At 43.6% G+C, this 19,266-nt stretch overlaps 1 protein-coding gene and 1 long non-coding RNA gene across 3 annotated transcripts in view; one reads left to right on the forward strand and one right to left on the reverse strand.

Moving 5' to 3' along the window:
• Pi4k2a (phosphatidylinositol 4-kinase type 2 alpha) overlaps nt 1-18,502 on the forward strand; it is a 31,201-nt gene extending 12,699 nt beyond the window's left edge. The window contains exons 3-10 of one of the 2 annotated variants that reach the window (XM_034505071.2): nt 1,706-1,837; nt 2,208-2,361; nt 9,630-9,691; nt 11,404-11,503; nt 12,243-12,376; nt 12,838-12,897; nt 16,288-16,479; nt 17,574-18,502. In XM_034505071.2, the coding sequence (XP_034360962.1) occupies nt 1,706-1,837; nt 2,208-2,361; nt 9,630-9,691; nt 11,404-11,503; nt 12,243-12,376; nt 12,838-12,897; nt 16,288-16,449 (804 nt within the window). In that variant the 3' untranslated portion in view covers nt 16,450-16,479; nt 17,574-18,502. Of the gene's footprint in view, nt 1-1,705; nt 1,838-2,207; nt 2,362-9,629; nt 9,692-11,403; nt 11,504-12,242; nt 12,377-12,837; nt 12,898-16,287 lie in introns of both variants that reach the window. The other variant, XM_034505069.2, reaches the window with a different exon arrangement.
• Nucleotides 1,071-11,409, reverse strand: LOC143436874 (uncharacterized). Its single transcript, XR_013106653.1, has 2 exons — nt 9,523-11,409; nt 1,071-3,459 (listed from the first exon to the last, which is right to left on the reverse strand). It is a non-coding gene; the product is annotated as an uncharacterized LOC143436874 (long non-coding RNA).
• Nucleotides 18,503-19,266: the final 764 nt, after the last annotated feature.

A 19,266-nucleotide genomic window follows, 5' to 3' on the forward strand; every position in this document is an offset into this window, starting at 1 on the left:
TGAAGGTACTTGAAATAGTAAAGTTCTAGTTCTCACTCAGTGGCTGTTGTGTTTCCTGTGAGGTAGTGACAGTTTCATACAGAGTCATACAAAGAGAAGTGGTGTGCTGGGAAGAAAAGCAACAGATACATCTGATGGAGGGCAAGATGCTTTGAAGCTTGCACAGGCCAGGGGTTTCAAGTGGAAACTGGAAAATGGCCTGAAAACACTTTTGTTTCCCCACACATATTTATTAGGTATAGTAGGTAGTAGGGAACACATATGCCAACACTCACATGTGGGAGTCATGCTCTCTTTCTCTCCACAGTTGTGTGTTCTGGGGCCACATTGGGGTGGTTATGCTTGGTGGCCAGTGCCCTGACCCGAGGGCCTTTCTTTCTTTCTATTTTTTTGGGGGGGAGGAGGGTTTTGTTTGTTTGTTTGTTTGTTTGTTTATTTTTGGTTTTTGGTTTTTCGAGACAGGATTTCTCTGTATAGCCCTGGCTGTCCTGGAACTCACTCTGTAGACCAGGCTGGCCTCGAACTCAGAAATCCACCTGTCTCTGCCTCCTAAGTGCTGGGATTAAAGGCGTGTGCCACCACTGCCCGGCTCCTTTTTCTTTCTTTATTGCGCCTTTCTCTCTCCCCTCTCTCCTGTTTTTCTCTCTTCCCTCCCTTTCCCCTCTTCTGTAAAATGAATTATTTTTAATATAAATGTAATTAGTAAATTAATCCAGCACTTGTATTTCTTTATCTTAGCTGGTCCAAATAACCATACAGAGAGACCAAGATTTATCTGATGGCTTTACCTCAGTTACCCGGAGAGCTGGCTGATTTATATTAACCCCTTAGCTAATCTGGCTACCTCAGCCATGCTCCCAACAGAACTTGCAATTAGGGCTTCTGTTATTCAGATGAACACTTAAAAACTTTTTCCTCCCCATGGCCAAGCTGCTCAACCCACCCCTTCCTCATGGCTTCCACTCTAACTCCCTGCAAATACACCCACCCCACCCCCTGGCAGAGGTCTTGCCCTGTTCTCTCTTCTGCCCAGCCATTGGGTGATCAGCATTTATTGACAAAGCAGAGAATAAATGGTAAGAGTTGTTTATACAAACTTGAGACAGGAGTTCTTGTCCTAGCATTACAATGCCATGTCCAGATTGAGACAAGATATGGGAGCTGAGAAATCAGGATTTAAATAACACAAGGATAACCTTTACAAAATGCACAAAAACATCATGCCTATACCCTTTTCTTTTCTTTACCTTTCCTTTCCTCCCATAACACATTTGAGACCAGATCTTACTCTATAGCGCATTCTGGCCAGGAACTGACCATGTAGATCAGGCTGGCTTCAACCTTGTGTGCATCCCGCTGTCTTTCTGTGTTAAATGCTGAGATTACAGACATGTATTCCCATGCCCAAGTCATTCACATCACAAGGGATATGAGACCGTTAGATGGTGTGGCTCTGCCATCTCAGAGCCCTTTGTTACAGCGTCACGGATTAGGAAATATGAACTAAGAGTTGTGGGAAATATGCATCATTTTATCAACATTATATTATCCAGAATTAGCCATATTTATTACCCTGGACCATAAGACAGAGAAACGCTCTTTCCTGGAAGAGGAACACTATTACTGATCATCCACTTCTCTACCACACTAGTCTCTTAACTTAAACTTCATTCTTGCCTAAGTGTCTTTTCTCTTTCCCTTGCAGGTAGTATACCTGGCCAGTGAAACCTTCAACTACAGTGCCATTGACCGAGTAAAGTCCAGAGGCAAGCGGCTTGCACTAGAGAAAGTGCCAAAAGTTGGGCAACGGTTTAACCGCATTGGGCTACCACCAAAGGTATAGATTGCACCTATGTGACTTAACAAAGTTGATGGTTTATGGTGGCATAATCAGTCAAGGCGGGAAGCAGGGTGCTTCAGACTTTAACTGTGCATGTGAATGACCTGCCTGAGGTTCTTGGCTCTCACTTCTGTCAGGGACTAACAGTCCTCACTTTATTCCTCTAAAGTCTAGACCATTTGCATAGGCTTCTTCAGCTTGGGTGGATGAACCTCCCCACCCCTTTTCTCCTGTACCTACAAGGAGATAAAGGCATGGTGCTCTTGGAAGTGCTCCTTTCTCTGGTGTGAACACCACAGGGCCTTTGTGGGTCTCTGGCTTACTTGGCCTCTACAGAGATGCTTTTGTTCCTTCCTCTTGGTTGTAGGTCGGGTCATTCCAGCTCTTTGTTGAAGGCTACAAAGATGCAGACTATTGGCTGCGGCGTTTTGAAGCAGAACCTCTTCCTGAGAACACGAACCGACAGCTACTGTTGCAGTTTGAGCGGTTAGTGGTACTGGACTACATCATCCGAAACACTGGTGAGCAGCCAGGGTGCTCCCGTGCATTGTACCAGACTTCCAAGGATTGAGGTGGGCCTGGAGCTCTGTAGGGACTGAAGTAGCTAGCTGCCTTGTGAGGATGGTGTTTTCCTCTGCTTGAATGGGTATGCATATTTGAGGGCCTGGCAGACCAATTTTCCAGGTTCAATTTCGTCCAGATACAGTATCTGCAAGTTATCAGAGGCAGTAAAACCTGAGCTGGGATTTACCTGGCTCTTCCAAAACACTGGAAAGTACATTCACTCTAGAGTCCTTCATTCTTACGACTTTTTGAAGTAGGTTCTGGGATCATTAATTTTCTTTTGTTGTTTTTTGAAACAGGGTTTCTTTATCTCTGGTTGTCTTGGGACCTTGAACTCACCAAGATCCACCTGCCTTTGCATCCAAGTGCTGGGATTAAGTGGGTCACTATGTCTGGCATGATTTTTTTTTTTTTTAATATGTTAGTGAACTTGAATTCATTTGACCTGACCAAACCTACTTGCATTGAAAGCTTTAGATTCATGCCTTCTTAGTAGGACATTTTGATTACTAATTAGTCTCCTTAGGAGATTTTTTGGTTCTCTGTGGTTTAATCATGGCAGGTTTTGTGTGTCTAGGACTATCTCCATTTCATCTAGGTTATTGAATTTGTTGGCATAAAATTGTTTCTAGTGTTCTTTTTATGTTTCTAGAATTGTTGGTAATATTTCTGCTCTCATTTTTTTATTCATTTCGTCCTTATTCTGTCTAGCTAAAGCTTTGTCCCTTTTGTTGATCTTGGCTTGTTTATGTGGTTCTGGTTTTTAAGATAGGGCTTCACCATTCACCATGTGACTCTGGCTGTCCTGGAAGTCTCTATGTGGTCCAGGCCTGGCCTCAAACTCACCAAGGTCCTTTGCATCTGCCTTCCAAGTGCCATAACTAAAGGCATGCACCACCACAAGTTCCTGCTGGTCTTAAAGACCAGCTTTTGGTGTCCTTATTTTTTTGTTTTTTGTTGATTCTCTGTTCAGTGTGCATCTGCCCCAGTGCAGCATCTGCCCTGGTGCCGTATCCTCTCTTCCATTTGCTTCCAGTTTGTTCTTCTTTCTACTTCTGTAAGATATAAGGTGAAGCTATTAGTGAGGTTTCTCATTTTACAATATAAGTATTTATAGCTATAAATCTATCACTAAATGCTGTGCTGTTATATCCTGTATATTTTGGTGTCTACTTCCATCATCTCATAAGCTTTTCTTAGTTGCCATGGTGAGTTCATCTTTCATCCATTGTTGTTTAATTATGGAATTTTGTGAATTTCTTCCTCCTCTTCCTGTTCTTCTCCTCCTCTTCCTCCTCCTCCTCTTCTTTCTCCTCCTTCAAGATATGGTTACGCCTTGTAGCCCAGGCTGTTCTGGAACTCAATGTGTAGCTCAGGCTAGTCTAGAACTCAGTGCACTATCTCTGCTTCTCGGAACGCAGGCGTGAGCTCCTGTGCCCAGCCTTTCGGTTCTCTGTCTGCTGTTGCTGGATGACTGACTACTTCATAGCCCTCCTTTATTTGTAGTTTTGCTTCCTGTTGTTCATTACCTGTGGTTAACTGTGCTCTGAAAATATTAAATGGGAAGGATCAGAAATAAATAATGCATAGGCTTTATATAACTTTAAAAAAAGATTCCATTCTAAGTAGCTTCAAGTTTCTTGCTGTCTTACCCAGCACATGAATCATCCCTTTGTCCAGAATATCTGCATTGCGGAATTGCCTGTCTGTCAGTTTTAGTGATCTTAGCTAGTTCCTCGGCTGTTGCCATAAGAATTCCTTATTTTTCTGGATAGTGGGTCCTAAATACAAGATTTAACACTAGCAATTGGGACATGTCAAAGACAAGCATAATGTATTTCCTGTAAGTGAAAAGGTAACTTTATATGTTACAGAGCATATATGTAAGGGGAGGGAAAATAGTTTATATGTAGTTTGGTGCTCTAGTTTTAGGATCCATTTGGGAATCTTGGAACACACCCTAGGATAACTTTTGACTGTTACCTACTTTTTTTCAGTCTATTAACAAGTCTGTGATTTCATATATGATCATCCTGGAAAGTATCTCATGTGCAGTGAGAAGCAGTGTGAGGAGAAGAAAAGAGTTCTGTGTGTGTAGGTGTCTGTTAGACCTTTTGCTGGACTTTCCCTATACACATTCCTTTAGAGAATAATTAAAGTAACAAAGGAAGCCAGAATACAAGGGATACGAGCAAATGCTGAAATTAGAAAACCAGGCAGAAGCTGAGCATGGTGGCACACACCTTTAATCCCAGCACTTGAGAGGCAGAAGCAGGTGGATTTCTGAGTTCGAGGCCAGCCTGGTCTACAGAGTGAGTTCCAGGTCAGCCAGGGTTACACAGAGAAACTCTGTCTTGAAAAACCAAATAAATAAACAAACAAATAAATAAAAGGCAGATCTTTGTCTCAATTTAATTACTATGCTGTGATTTTTTTTTTTTAAATAAAACCCCTGGATGATATCCTATAGAACACTATTCAAGTGTCATATACCCAAATTGTCTCATGAAAAAAGTAGTTTTTGTTTTGTTTTGAAACAGGGTTTCACTATGCAGAGCAGGCTGGCCTCAAACTCAGAGATCTGCCTGCCTCTTCCTCCTGAGTGTTGGGGCTAAAGGTATATACCATTGCACCTCACAACAGTGATTTTTATTCTTCATCTGTAAAAATGATACAAACAAGATCCATATACTGCATTCCATTCTTGCATTCACCAACCCCCATTTTTAATTTCTTGAAGCAGCTGGGTATTTGTCCTATAAAATTTTTATATTGACAGGTTGAGTATCCTCCATTCCCTAGGCTTCTTTCAGATTGTTGCTAGGTCTGAAGACTTGGTAAAGTTCAGGTTTGGATTTTTAATAAACCTTATTTTGCCATAAAGTTAATAGAAATAATACAAAAATGGTATTTACAAATTCTATGGGTCTGGGCTTGGTAGTGCAACTCTCTATTCCTAGCCCTTGGAAGCTAAGGCAGGAGATTGTAAGTTCAAGGCTAGCATGTGCAATACAAGATGCTGTCTCAAAAAATAAAATTAATTCCAGGGCCAGCAAGATGACTCAGTGGGTAAAGACACTTACTTGCTACTAAGTATGATAACCTGAGTTCTATCCCCAGGACCCACATGTTAAAGGAGGAATTGATTCCTGCAAGTTATTCTATGACCTCTGCAAATGTGCCATGGCACATGACCCCCTTCCTAATTTTTAAAACACAATTAAAAAACTTTTGAGACTTAGCGGGTCACAGCTTAGGTCAGTGTCAGAGCTCCAGGTTCAATACCCAGCAGAACTCTTGTTCCTGAATCTTAATAGTTTATCTGCTTTACGAATAACCTCTGTCCCATATGTGTTTTCTTTAATGGTCTTAAATACATTTTTATTACATTGATTTATTTATGGGGTGGAGGGAGTCATGTTTGTCATGGCTCATGCATGGAAGTAAGAGGACAATTTTCAGGACTTGATTCTCATATTCTGCCTTGTGGGTACTGAGGATTGAATTTAGTTGATAAGGTTACCTGCTGAACCATCTCAGTGTTGCCCATCCCCACCGTACCCCATATATATTTTTTCTTGGACCATCTTCAGTTAAAGATGTATTCCTAAGTATTTCCTAAATACAAGGATATTCTCTTATGTAACAATAGTACAGCTATAAAATATTTAGATGTGCTATTATCTAATGTGTACACTGAATTCATTCTGTTTTTGCCAGCTTGCTTTATAATGTTTTCATCGTGAAATAACGTTCTAGATCTTAGATGGCTGTGTAGCACGGGGTTGTAGTCCCAGTACTGGGGAGGTAGAGGCAGGGGAAAGTCCTTGGCTGTGTAGGCAGTTGGAGGACAGTGGTAGGCTATAAACAAGATGTCTGGACCACTGGTTTTATCTGGTTGTTATCTCTTATTTCGCCTTCAGTCTGGAACAGTTCTCAGTCTAGCATGACATCAGCATTTTGGAAGAATGTCATTTGGAAGGCCACTGATTGTTTTGCTTGTCTGTTTTAGAACGCTCTTCAGCTTGGTGTATCTGTTTCCTCACAATGACCTTAAATTAAGCGTGTTTTAGCAGGAGTGTCACAGAAGTGGTGTTAGGCTCTTAGAGCAGCATCATGAAGCAGGTCCTGTCTCATACTGATACTAATTTTGGTAATTTGATTGTCTCTTGGATTCTTGATTGTCTCTTAGATTTTCTCTATTGTACAATTTATCTATACTTGGTGTGGGAACGTCTCTTTACATAAGTGGTAGAAGAAAGAACCTAGTGGACAGAAGTCTAGGTCACTGGTGTCATGCCCTTGATGTAAGGGCCTTGGGCCCCTCTCCCTCCATCCCTTCTCTTTTTTGTTTGCTTCCTGGCCATCTTTAGGTGAACATCCTCCTCCACCATATCCTCCTTACTGTGTTCTGCTTCACACAAGCCCGAGGAACCAGGACCAAGTGACCTCAGGCTGAGACTAAACCAAACTAGATGTCTCCTCCTTATAAGCTGATTTCTTTCCCAGGTACTTTGTCACAGCAATGGGACACAAACACATAGACTTCTTTATTGACATAGGGTCTTGTTATGTAGCCCTGGCTATCCTAGAATTCTGTACACCAGGCTGGCCTTGAACTCACAGAGGTCCACCTCTCTTTGCTGCCTGAGTACTGGAACTAAAGGTGTGCATCACTCAGCCACAAAATTTTTATTTAATATATTTACTCACTTTCTGTTCTTATTTATTTTGATGCTCAGATTGTCTCTAATTTGGCCAGTGCTCCTGTGCTCTTTTGATATGTATATATTTTACAAGCACTTCCTTAATTTCTGGCACAAGATGTTTTGGGTTCATCTTCTGGTTCCAGGCTGGAATTGCCATTTCTCTAAGGTTCCTCTTTTTATTTAAAAAGGATATATTTATAGCTATAAATTTATAAGTTCATATGAATACTTTCATTTCCATTCAGACACAGGTTTATTTTAGCCTTCTTTGATTTATAATTTCTTTCTGGATACACACTGACCTAACTCCCATCACAATGATTTACAATACAATAAATAAAATAAAATAATATAAATTTATTTATTTGCTTAATACAGCACAGAAAGGAGTTTCAGAATTGCTAAAGGGAGGAAAAAAATACTAAGTAGATTTGAGACTTTGTAAAGGATTAGCCTTTCCCCAAATAGCAGAATTATCTAACACTATTGTCTCCTTTGCTGCAACTTGGTTGCTTCATTTCTACTTCCTCCCCCAATCCTTTCTTCTCATTCCTCCTCTTCCTCCTCTTCCTCTTCCTCCTCCTTCTCCTCCTCCTCTTTCTTCTCCTTCTCATTGTCTTCCTCTTCTTTCTTTTCCTCCTCCTCCTCCTTCTCTTTCTCCTTCTCCTCCTTCTCCTTCTATTCCTCCTCCTCCTTCTCCTCCTCCCCTTCTCCTCCTTTTCCTCCTCTTCCTCCTCTTCCCCCTCCTCCACCTCCTTCTCTTCCTCCTCCTTTTTCTCCTCCTTCTTCTTCTCCTTCTCTTCCTTCTCCTCCTTCTCCTTCTCTTCCTTTTCCTCCTTCTCCTTCTCCTCCTCTTTCCTCCTCCTCCTCCTTCTTCTTTCCTCCTCCTCTTCTTCCTCCTCCTTCTTTTCCTCCTCCTCCTCCTCTTCCTTCTCCTTCTTGACAGCCTGTAGCCTGTACTGACCATAAATGTTTGATCTTTCTTCCTCAAGCCTCATTAATGTCAAGATTATAATTAATGTCAAGATTATAGGCATGTGACACTGTACCCAACTACCAGAATACTTTGCCCACCTGCAAGGACATTTTATAATATGCATTTATCTTTTAAAAATTTGCTCAGCCAGGCAGTGGTGGCGCACGCCTTTAATCCCAGCACTTGGGAGGCAGAGGCAGGCGGATTCCTGAGTTCGAGGCCAGCCTGGTCTACAGAGTGAGTTCCAGGGCTACACAGAGAAACCCTGTCTCGAAAAAAACCAAAAAAAAAAAAAAAAAAAAAAAGAAGAAGAAGAAGAAAGAAAAAAAAAATTGGCTCACCAGACTCAGTTATTCTCATTTTGACAGATTTTTTTGTTGTTTGTTTGGAGGTGGGGTTATGAGGTCACCTTTCCATAGCATATAGTCCAGACTGGCTTGGTGTAAACTCATGATCTTTCTGCCTCAGCCTCCAGAGTGGCCCTTCTCCACCCTCTTTTTTTTTTATTGTTGTTATTGTTTTGTATCACCTTGTAGCACTGGCTGTCCTGGAACTTGCTGCATAGCCTACACTGGCCTTGAATCCCCGGTGATCCACCTCTCTCTGGGTCCCAAGTGACGGGACTGAAGGTGTGCTCCACCAGCCTGTATGGCTTGAGTTCCAGTTGCCTTTAATTTTATTTTTTCCCTGCTGTTTTAAGACAGTTGTACTTAACCCAGGTGACCTTGAACTCCTGAGTGCTGGTGTTATAGGCCTGTATCTCCACTCCTGGCTATATCTTTTATCTTCTTGAAGATACTACATATTTTACTTGGCCATTTAAAAGTCTATAGAAGATAAGTCCCTTGTTTGGAGGTGTTACAGGTCTGTTTTTGTGGTCTCATTTCTGTTCTTTCTGGTTTTGTTTTTGTGATTGGCTGGTTGGTAGTCAAACACTTTATCAGAACTATAGAGATGTTTGAGAGTCTCGGGTGCTGTGTATATCTTATCCAGGGTATAAAGTTTATGAAGGGCCAGCACCTAAGTCGCCAGTAGCCCAGGGTCACATTAGCCTCAGATACTGATGAGGAGCTTTGGTTGCTTCCAAGATGGGCTCCAAGTTTTTTCTCTCTCAAGAGCCACTGTCTCATTCCCCAGCCTTCCAGCCACCTCTTCCCAAATCAGTGGGTGCTGCAGTAGGGGACTAAAGCCATAGGCATGGAATCCCTTCTGTGTGTGCTTTCTCTCCTGGACCCAGCTCCTAGATTCCTTTTGTCCTTCCCTCCTTCCTTCCCTTTCTTCTAAGACAGTGTTGTCATAAGAACTAGGCTGGCCTTGAATTTATGATCCTTCTGCCTCAGCCTCCTGAGTGCTGGGATTTTTGACTCAGATTTTATTATGATCATGTTAAAATCACCAATGCCTTTCAGAGATTTTAAAACATTTTATCTTACCTTATAGTTGATCTCAGTTGGAGGGGTAGTCCACATATCCCAAATGTTTAATCCATCATTTCTAAAGTCAGACAAGTTCTTTCTGCTAACTGTGTTTCTGTTTACAGACCGAGGCAATGACAACTGGTTGATCAAATATGACTGTCCAATGGATAACCCTGGCTGTCGGGTAAGAGGTTGCTCCATATTTAAGAGGAGGATGGGAGGAGAAACCCTTAAACTGTGGAAACACAGAATAGAGATTTAGGTCACAAAAGTTCAAAAGAGTCAGAGAAACTCAAGGATTTAAAGTTAATAATTGGTATAGTTTTTTTTTTTTTCATGTGTTTTAAGGAACATCTTGCTGAGTAATATTAATTGGGATAGCATCAAGAAAAGGAGTAAGTTTACTCCTTGTACATACCCTTTCCATTCTTCCCTTTGAGCTTCATGCTGTACTGTAGTATAGTAAAGGTCTGAGAAATATTACATTGAATGGATCTGCCTATATTGTTTATCCCAGTGGTTTCTGCCCTTTTAAGTCATGGGGCACTTTTTTTTTAGCAGACAAATCAGACCCTACAAGTTTAGAAAAGTTTCAGTGCCTTTTTTCATCTTTAAGTTTTTTTTTTTCTTCGAAGATTGAATTCATGTGTATGAGTTTTTGCCTGTGCAGATGTCTGTGCACTATATCTGTGCCTGATGTCTGCAGAGGCCAGAAGAGCGCATCTGATCTGTGGCTCTGAGCCACCATGTGGGTGTTGGGAATCAAACCTACGTGCTCTGCAAGAGCAGCCAGTGCTCTTTAACCTCAAGCCATCTCTGTCACAATTCCTGTTCCTGTGATGGTGCCACTGAGCCTGAAGAAATCATGGAACCACATAGGCGTAGTGTTCTAGGTGTAGCCTGCCAAAGCTGCTCACTCTACTCAGTTCCTGTCCTGTCCAGTCCATTTCTTCTCTTCTCGTTATTTTCTTTTGTTTGTTTGTTTTATTTTTTATTTTTTTCCAGACAGGATTTCTCCTTGTAGCCCTGGCTGTCCTGGAACTAGTTCTGTAGACCAGGCTGGTTTAGAACTCAGATCTGCCTGCCTCTGCTTCCTAAGTGCTGGGATTAAAGGCCAGCACTGCCCGGCTCGTCCTTTTTATTTTTGTGTATTATTGACATATGATGGTTACCATATATAGAAACCAGCCACCTGTCATCTTTATTCTGTTTTCTCAATGGAAAATGGGGACATTGTTACCATTACCAGTGAAGTCATGTCTGAGCTAGGTAGGGTCCACACTAAAAGACCTTGGCAGGCTGACACAAAGTTTTCTTTCTTTCTATTCTCAAGTTTTACCTTAGAATAATTTCCAACTATTTTTGTTTTTGTCATTATTCTACTAAGGACTCAGGCAAGTTCTAGGTAAATAAATGTACATGTTCGAGAATCATCAAGGACCTCTAGCAATGTATATGGTGCACACTTGTAACACTAGCATTTAGGAGAGAAAGACCAGCCTGAGCAACATAGTAAGACTCCTGACTCTGGGAGTAAGGGGTGGGGTAAGAGGGAGAAGTTCCAGAGAGCCTTGAACAGACTCAGATGCCACTAATAAACCAGGTCCAGAAAACAGTATGAAAACCAGTAGAGGTTAGATCTAGGTTAGCTAAAGGAGGGGCTGAGCTGAGGTGTCTTGCTGCTATTTATTTGCTTGTTTGCTTGTTTGTTTGAGGCAGGGTCCCTCTATGTAGCCATGGCTGGTCTGGAGCTTGTTATATAGACCGGGGTAGCCTTGAACTCAGAGATCCTCCTGCCTCTGCTTCCTGAGTGCTGGAATTCAAGTTACATACCACCCCTATCCTCCCTTCTTGCTGCTGTTTTAAAGGGCCTGAGCAAGTCTCTTTATTCTACAGGACACAGACTGGGTGATGGTGAGGGAGCCTGTTATCAAGGTGGCTGCCATAGACAATGGGCTAGCTTTCCCACTGAAGCATCCTGACTCCTGGAGGGCATGTAAGTTTAAAGGACTGGGCTTGGCTCTGTTCCGTTGCTGTTGTAGGATCAGCCTAAGAATTAATGAAGTACTGTAGCTCAGGCATTTTACACAGTAGCCAACAGCATATGGCAACTGTTCCATAGTATAAACTATTTTAATTTTTACCATTATTTCCACTAGAGGTATATGGTAATGAGAGAGTAGATGCATATGGGTTGAAGCATGTGTAAGGCTCCTAGGTTCCATTTCTAATTCTTGCAAAGTAAATGAATCAGTATAAAAAAGTGGTTTTTCTTATTTTCACTTTGTATTCTTCTCAAACTTGTCTTTTCATATTTTATTCCATTTGGGTTTTTGCAGATAAGTTGCTGTCAGTGCCCTGTCTTCCTTGTACTCCATACCCCATTGTGACTGAGAATCTGAAAAGGACAGGAGTAGAATCACTAGCCCCCTTTGTAGCGCCAGCCTTCATCTTCAGGACCATTTGAAAGCCTAGCAAGAAGTTGCATCTGGATAGGCCAGTTTGTAGAAGGTCATATGTCACCTGAGAAAGAACTCTGAGATTAGGCAGCTCTGGGTGTGACGCCTGAGTCCTGTGTTTACTAGTTGTTCAGTCTTAGGGTCAGCAACTCTTCAGTGGATTTTGTTGGTAATGTATTTCTGGGAAGAGTTGTTTTGTTTTTAGAATACCCCTGAAGACCCAGGATGGGGGACTTTTCCAGCACCAGCTTTGCTGTGCGCCTTTTCTCTTTTCAGATCCTTTTTACTGGGCCTGGTTGCCTCAGGCGAAAGTCCCATTTTCTCAGGAGATCAAAGATTTGATTCTTCCAAAGATTTCAGACCCTAACTTCATCAAGGACTTGGAGGAAGACCTATATGAGCTCTTCAAGGTCAGCCCTTTGGAAAAAGGCCGTTCTTTCTGGTTTTTCTTCTTAGTCCTGACACAAGCCAAGAAGGATATTGTCTTACACCATTCTCACTTGAGTTAGCCAGAAGAGCAAAGTTACTACAGACTAGCTGGAGCTGGTTTGGAGGGGTTGAAAGAAGTGGCAGCCCTGGTGATAGGATGGTGTAGCTCAGGTTGCAGAGTGCTTGCTTAGCATACAGAGAGCCCTTGTTCCTTCTCTAGCACCACACGAAGCCTGTGTGCTGTAGTACTCAACCAGGGAGGCAGGAGGATCAAACTTCAGCATTCTAAGTGGGACAGGAAGTGGTATAGTTACTTCCCAGCCCACTGCTTCCTTTCTGTGTACTCTTAGAGACTTAACTGGGGGCGGGGGTTGTGGGGAATGGGTTCCTGAGAGGCATTCTGTGGTTCCGTCATCTCCCTTCTTCTACCCTTCTCTTGTAGAGAGATCCTGGTTTCGACAGGGGCCAGTTCCATAAGCAGATTGCTGTCATGAGAGGCCAGGTAAGCCTGGGACATCCTCCATTGCCTTTTTCTCTGGAAGGCTTATATATGCTCATGTTGAGCAGATGTAGCAGGATTGTGTTTGACACCCTTTTAGCTGTGTGCCATATATAATTATGACTCTGCCCTAAAATATGGGAGAGGGAAGGTAGCCTTCTACAGTCTCCTCCCTCTTCCATGGTGTTGACACCAGGGTTTGCTGAAGCACTCATTGAGTGTTTAGCCCTGTGCTAGTTGCTGCGTGCATTGTTAGTATTAGCTCACTGGCCTTGAACTTCTCCAGGCTACATGCCTCACTTGGGCCTGATCATTGGGCAGATCACACCAGTTACAGGTTCTGTGATGCTGGGCAAGAGTCTGCATTTTCTTGCTTATAAAATAGGGTAGTAACTCTACCTTGCTCTGTTGTGGACAGATACATAAGAGAGTTCATGGTAAGCAGTAAGTAACAATATTGTGGGTCCATGGTAAGCATGCACATACTCATCATAGTTATGTTGTTGTTTGAGTTACAAGTTGTATTCTTCTTCCTTTCTGTTTCACCGTCAGAGGGAACTATAGAAACCTGGAATTGTCAAAACTGTGTAGACCCAAGAATGGTGGTGCACATCTATAATTACAGCACTCAGGAGGCAGAGGCAGTTGGGTCTCTGTGAATTTGAAACCAGCCTGGTCTACATAGTAAGCTCCAGGGCAGCCAGAGCTATGTAGTTAGACACTATCTCAAAGACTAAACAAAATTGTAGGGTATTGGTGTCATAAGTATCACTTAAGGAGAGCTCAGCTTGGCTGGAGAGACGGCTTAGTGGTTAAGAGCACTGACTGCTCTTCCAGAGGTCCTGAGTTCAATTCCCTGCAACCACATAGTGGCTCACAACCATCTATCATGGGATCTGATGCCCTCTTTGATTTGTCTGTAGACAGCAACAGTGTACCTATATACATAAAATAAATCTTTAAAAAAAAAAAAAAAAAGGCGAGCTCAGCAGTGAAGGATACAAACTGATCAGAGTACCTGGGTCTAGAGCCTGGTGCTCCCATTACCTGCCTATGAGACCTACTGAATATCTTGTTTCCATCATTTTTCTCATGTTTTGCTTCATGGTGTTATAATTTGATGTATTTTTGGAAATAGTTGTAAATAGAAAAGTCAGCTTCTTTTTTTTTTAAGTTTTATTTATTTATTTATTTATTTATTTTATATATGTGAGAACACTGTCCCTATCTTCAGACACACCAGAAGAGGGCATTGAATCCCATTACAGATGGTTGTGAGCCACCATGTGGTTGCTGGGATTTGAACTCAGGACCTTTGGAAGAGCAGTAAGTGCTCTTAACCGCTGAGCCATCTCTCCAGCCCCCGAAAAGTCAGCTTCTTGATCAATCTATCTTCCTTCCTTCCTTCCTTCCTTCCTTCCTTCCTTCCTTCCTTCCTTCCTTTTAATACCTGACAGGGTTTCTCTGTGTAACAACTCTGGCTATCTTGGAACTCAATTTGTACATCAGGCTGGTCTCTAACTCACACAGATCCACCTGCCTCTGCCTCCTGAGTGTTGAGGGTAAAGGCATATGAGACTAAAGGCATATGCCACCATGCCCAGCTTCTTGAATCTTTTTCTTTGAGATAGATTGTTGTATAGCCCATGGTGGACCAAAAGTTATATAGTCCAAAACCTTTGATCATCCTGGCTCCATTTCCCAAGTGCTAAGAGATGCAGGCGTGTGTGGCTATAATTATCTTACTAACTTGAATCTTCAAAGACTGTGTATTAGTCTTTCCACCACAAGTATCTGCTTACTCTTCCTACCATTTAGCTAAAGGCTCCCAAAGAGCACCTTTGGGCTTGCTGAGCCCATTGTCCTTGAAATGGGAGAGTCAAGACATTTTCTGTCTAAATAACAATATTATGCCTTTCTAAGTAAGGCAAGGGCCCAGTGAGGCTGGCATACACCACCATAGCAGCCTTCCCACTGTCCCAGTTAGGGTATCATCTGTCTAGGCAGGGGTAAAGCTAGTGCAGAAGAGCAGGTGAAGTTTACCTTTCTTTCTACCTTAGGTTGTAATGTCTGTAGAACGAACAGCTTTTATAACAGGAGTGTTGTATAAGCAAAAGAAGCATTGGTTCGAACACAGGAATTGCAATTTGATTGCACACTCGGGCAGACCTACATTGTGTTCTGGAAAGGACAATGGAGGGGAACTTGCAAGGAACCCAGCACAGTAGTTTGACTTTGTGTCACTTGTTTTGGAACTTTTTGGATCAGTTGACGTACCTCTGGGTAAATAATCATAGGGTAGGCCTGTGGTGTAGCCGCCTAACTCAGATAATCATAGTTTCTTTAGTCACACACACTCAGCCGATTTACCTACCCTTCAAAATGACAAGGCCAGACATGTTGATACTCTGAACCTTTGGGAGGCTGGGGTAGGAAAGGCTTAGCTGAAGGGTACCTGCCTAGTGTGTATGAAGCTTTGAGTTTGGACCCCAGCACCACAAATTTTAAGAGAGGATTACAAGGTCAAAGGGGATTCTTTTCAGCTTTCCCGTATTATTCCACATTCCAGCCCCACAGCCGTGCAGTCTGTCTCTGAGCTCTCTCCACCTCTCAGGTCATATTTTCTATTTCTGTCATCTTAAAGGGCAAGGAAGTATGTGTTTCTACATGGTATTATAATTTCTTCTTTGTTTGCTTATTTGTTTTAAGGCAGGGATATACCATACTGTCCAGGTTGGTCTCAGATTCCTGGCCCTCAAGCGACCTTCCTGCCTTACACAGACAAACATAGTTTTTAAACTTGTTAATGAGGTGGTATCCACTTCCATGGTGTGCCTATTCAGATTCCGACTTTCTTAAAAAGAAATTTAGGATCATTTTTATTTTATTGTGTGGGTGTTTTGCTTGTATGTTTATCTGCACCCCACTTGTATGAATGGTGCCCATAAAGGCCAGGAACAAGGGTCAGATCCCCTGGAACTGAAGTAACAGATGGTTGTGAGCTACCGTGTGGGTGCTGGGAATTGAACCCAGATCCTATGGGTGCCTTTTAAGTATGAACATCTCTCTAGGCCCCGCGATTTCACATTTTCATTTAAAATTATGTGTCTACATCTATGTATATTGTGCATGTAAGTGTGGTGCCGTAGTATTACAGCAGAGGCATCAAATGCCTTGGAGCTGGAGTTACAGGTGTTGTGAGCCACCTGACAGGGATGCTAGGAGCTGAACTCAGATCCTCTGCTCTTACTCACTGAGCTACCTCTCCAGCCATACATTCCTACTTTTGTATTTCCATTGGCATTTGTTTTTGACATGAAGAATGATACTGTCTGCAGAGGCAGGCTTAGAATACTCAGCCTTTCACACCCTCCCCTTTTTTTTCCAATGCAGATCCTAAATTTGACCCAGGCCCTAAAAGACAATAAGAGTCCCCTGCACCTCGTCCAGATGCCACCTGTGATTGTTGAGACGGCCCGTTCTCATCAGCGGTCTGCAAGTGAATCCTACACACAGAGCTTTCAGAGTCGGAAGCCCTTCTTTTCATGGTGGTAGCCCCAGAGGCAGGCAGAAGAAATCCTGCAGGTGACAGACTGGGAGGAAGCCAGAGAAGCTGGTGCACAGCAGAGCCTTTCAGAGCCCTTCCTCTTTGCTTGCCACCTCCCTCAGGGCTTTCCTACCCACAGGGAGAAGCACAATCAGGGACAAGAGTGCTCCTGGACCTTCAGAGTGTTGGGGAGGCTCATGTCCAGGCGCGGAGCCCAGGCAGCTAAGGAGGAGCAGCTCCATCCTAGCATTTGTTGGCTGGCTGGGAAAGTCCCATCTCTCCCTGACAACCCTCTCCGTCCAGGTTCCCTAATATATTCTGCATCAGAAACAAAACAAAAACAACACAAATTTAAATGCTTATAGGAAAATCCATATTAGATCCTCTGACATCAGAAGCCCTTAATCTAGAACCTAAATTTGCTCAGACACAGGCGCTCTGATACCTAGCAGCTGTTTACTCCATGAACTGAGCTGTCAGAGGCCCATCGCTGGTCCACAGACAGAAGCCATTTCTTTCTGGTTTTGCCAAATTGACCCTCCTCTTGCCACACTGGTACTGACTTGTTGTGACAATGAGCAGGTTCATGTTCTGCACCTCTAAGAGGCTCTGCACACAGTCTCTTTCAGTGCCCTGCTGTAACTTGTCCAGCACTCAGCTGAAGCAGAAGAGGCTAGCCTTGGCAGTTGTGTTCTGCTAGGAGTGGTTGTGTAACATGGAAGTGATTGACTTTAACCTGCTTGCCTGACAGGTGCTAGGAGGGTTCTGTGGGGAGCCTGGCACAGCCTCACTTCTGGTCCTTAGTCCCCATGCTTTGCTACTTTTCTGTTTCTTTTAATCTATTTCCCCCCATTTTTAAATGAGGAATTCAGTTTGGGTTCTGGAGTGGCTTTCAGCAGGGTTGTGGGTCAGTAGGTTCATGAGCGGCCAGGGCAGCATCTCTGTTCCTGTTACCACTGCTGCCTGGAAACAAACAGGACCTGGGTTGTGCCTCCTAATTGGCTTGCCCCTTGGCTCCCTGCCTTCTTGTCCTGGGCTGCTCAGCTTCTTGAAGAGAGGCCTTCCAACAGTCCCCCAGTGCCTGCCCAGCTCAATGTGCATCTTCCTGCTTCCATGTCTTCTCCCTTGCCAGGTGTTTGAACCCTTTCTACACCAAAGCAAAGAATTGGCTTCAAGAGGGAGTGGAAAGGGGGCCTCGTGTGGCCGAGAGGCAGCAGCAGTGTTCACACCCTGTGCTGTGGACCCTTGAGTGTCTCATACTCTACAACTGGTCAGTTAGCCTTGGAGAGAAATGTCCTGAAGGCTTGAAAAAACCAAAGAACGGGAGTGAGGAGCTCAGCTGTGCCTCATCTGCTTGCCTGGCTCCCATCACCCAGAGGCAGGGCAGAAGACACAGCCTTCCTTCCGTCAGGTGGAGCAGGAGCCAGCTTGCTGTGGGCTTACACTCAGCTACATGAATCTCTGAGCACTGGATATGCATGCCCTATGGACAAAGTCACTGTTGTTTTTGCCCCGTCTTGACAATCCCATCCAGCCCACGTGGACTCTGGCCTCAGAACCATGTTTGAGAGAAACCCTGCCTCATCACAGGAGCCAGTAGGGTCCAGGTATGTGACGTTCTTCACAGATATCTTCATATCAGCCTGTTGGTGAGACTCCCCACTGGAGTGCTGGAGAGAGCCAGCGGTGCCTGCAGAGAACTTAGTGCTGCACCAGACTCTTGTGCACTGTCCACTCCAGGTCAGGTCTACCATCAGGAGGAAATTGGGTCCAATGGAAGAGGGAGCCAGTGCCAGGCCCGGTGGGCAAGGGTGCAGGCGGCCTTCCCTGCCTCCCTCCCTTGAAGCCTGTACTCAAGTTGCCTTGAATGTGGACTTGGGAGTGCCAGGAGCCCAGAGTGTCAGGTACTTCAGAACAGCCGTCCCTCTGCCAGCCTGTCCCCTATGTCTAGGAGCAGACTCTGGCTGGTGAGCATTGCTGCCGTTCTTCTAATGCACTGTAGAAATTGTATGTATTGTATTTAAATCAATGCAAATGTATGAATAACAAATCCAGTTCTGACCTCTTTGTCCGATTTTCTTTGGGGGAAAAAAAGACAAGGTAAATGCAGTTTTAAGGACCAAGAGACACATTTCCATGAAGTTACAGAGACTTGGGACTTAGACCAAGTGTTTTCTTAGGACATTTCAAAAGCTGACCTGAGTCTGATTTAATAGAACATGTACTTGCTTTTGGTATGAATACTTAACTACAGATTTTTCTCTGATAGGGACTCTATAGTACAGTGTTTGCCCTGGCAACTTCCTTAAAGTCAGAATTCTGGGATTAGGTGTAGAGCAGTGGTTCTCAGTCTGTGGGTTGCAACCCTTTGGGGGGGGTGTTGAATGACCGCTTCACAGGTGTCTCCTAAGACCATCAGTAAACAGAGATAGTTACATTATGATTTATAACAGTACGAACAAAATAATTTGGTTGGGGGTCACCACAACATAAGGAGAACTGTATTAAAGGGTCACAGCATTAGGAAGGTTGAGAACCACTGGTTTAGATGCAAATTTAGGAGAGGGTGGCTTTTATCCTTGGCCATCAGAGGGCAGTCCTGCCATATAGGTACATCACTGTTCTTGGGATGGGGGTTGGCAAGGAGAGAGGCATGCTGATAAACATAGGCTGGAATAATGGGAAGAGCTCTTGACTCTTAGTCCTGTGCCGTCCCACCCTTGATGGTTCCCAACAACGACACTTACTACATAGGACCCAGTACCCCCAAGTGCCTGCAATGTGGAGCTGATGTAGGCTGACCTAGCTTCCCCTTCCCCGGGCTG

The sequence above is a fragment of the Arvicanthis niloticus genome, chromosome 1 (genome assembly GCF_011762505.2).
Source record: "Arvicanthis niloticus isolate mArvNil1 chromosome 1, mArvNil1.pat.X, whole genome shotgun sequence".
NCBI classification, from domain to species: domain Eukaryota; kingdom Metazoa; phylum Chordata; class Mammalia; order Rodentia; family Muridae; genus Arvicanthis; species Arvicanthis niloticus.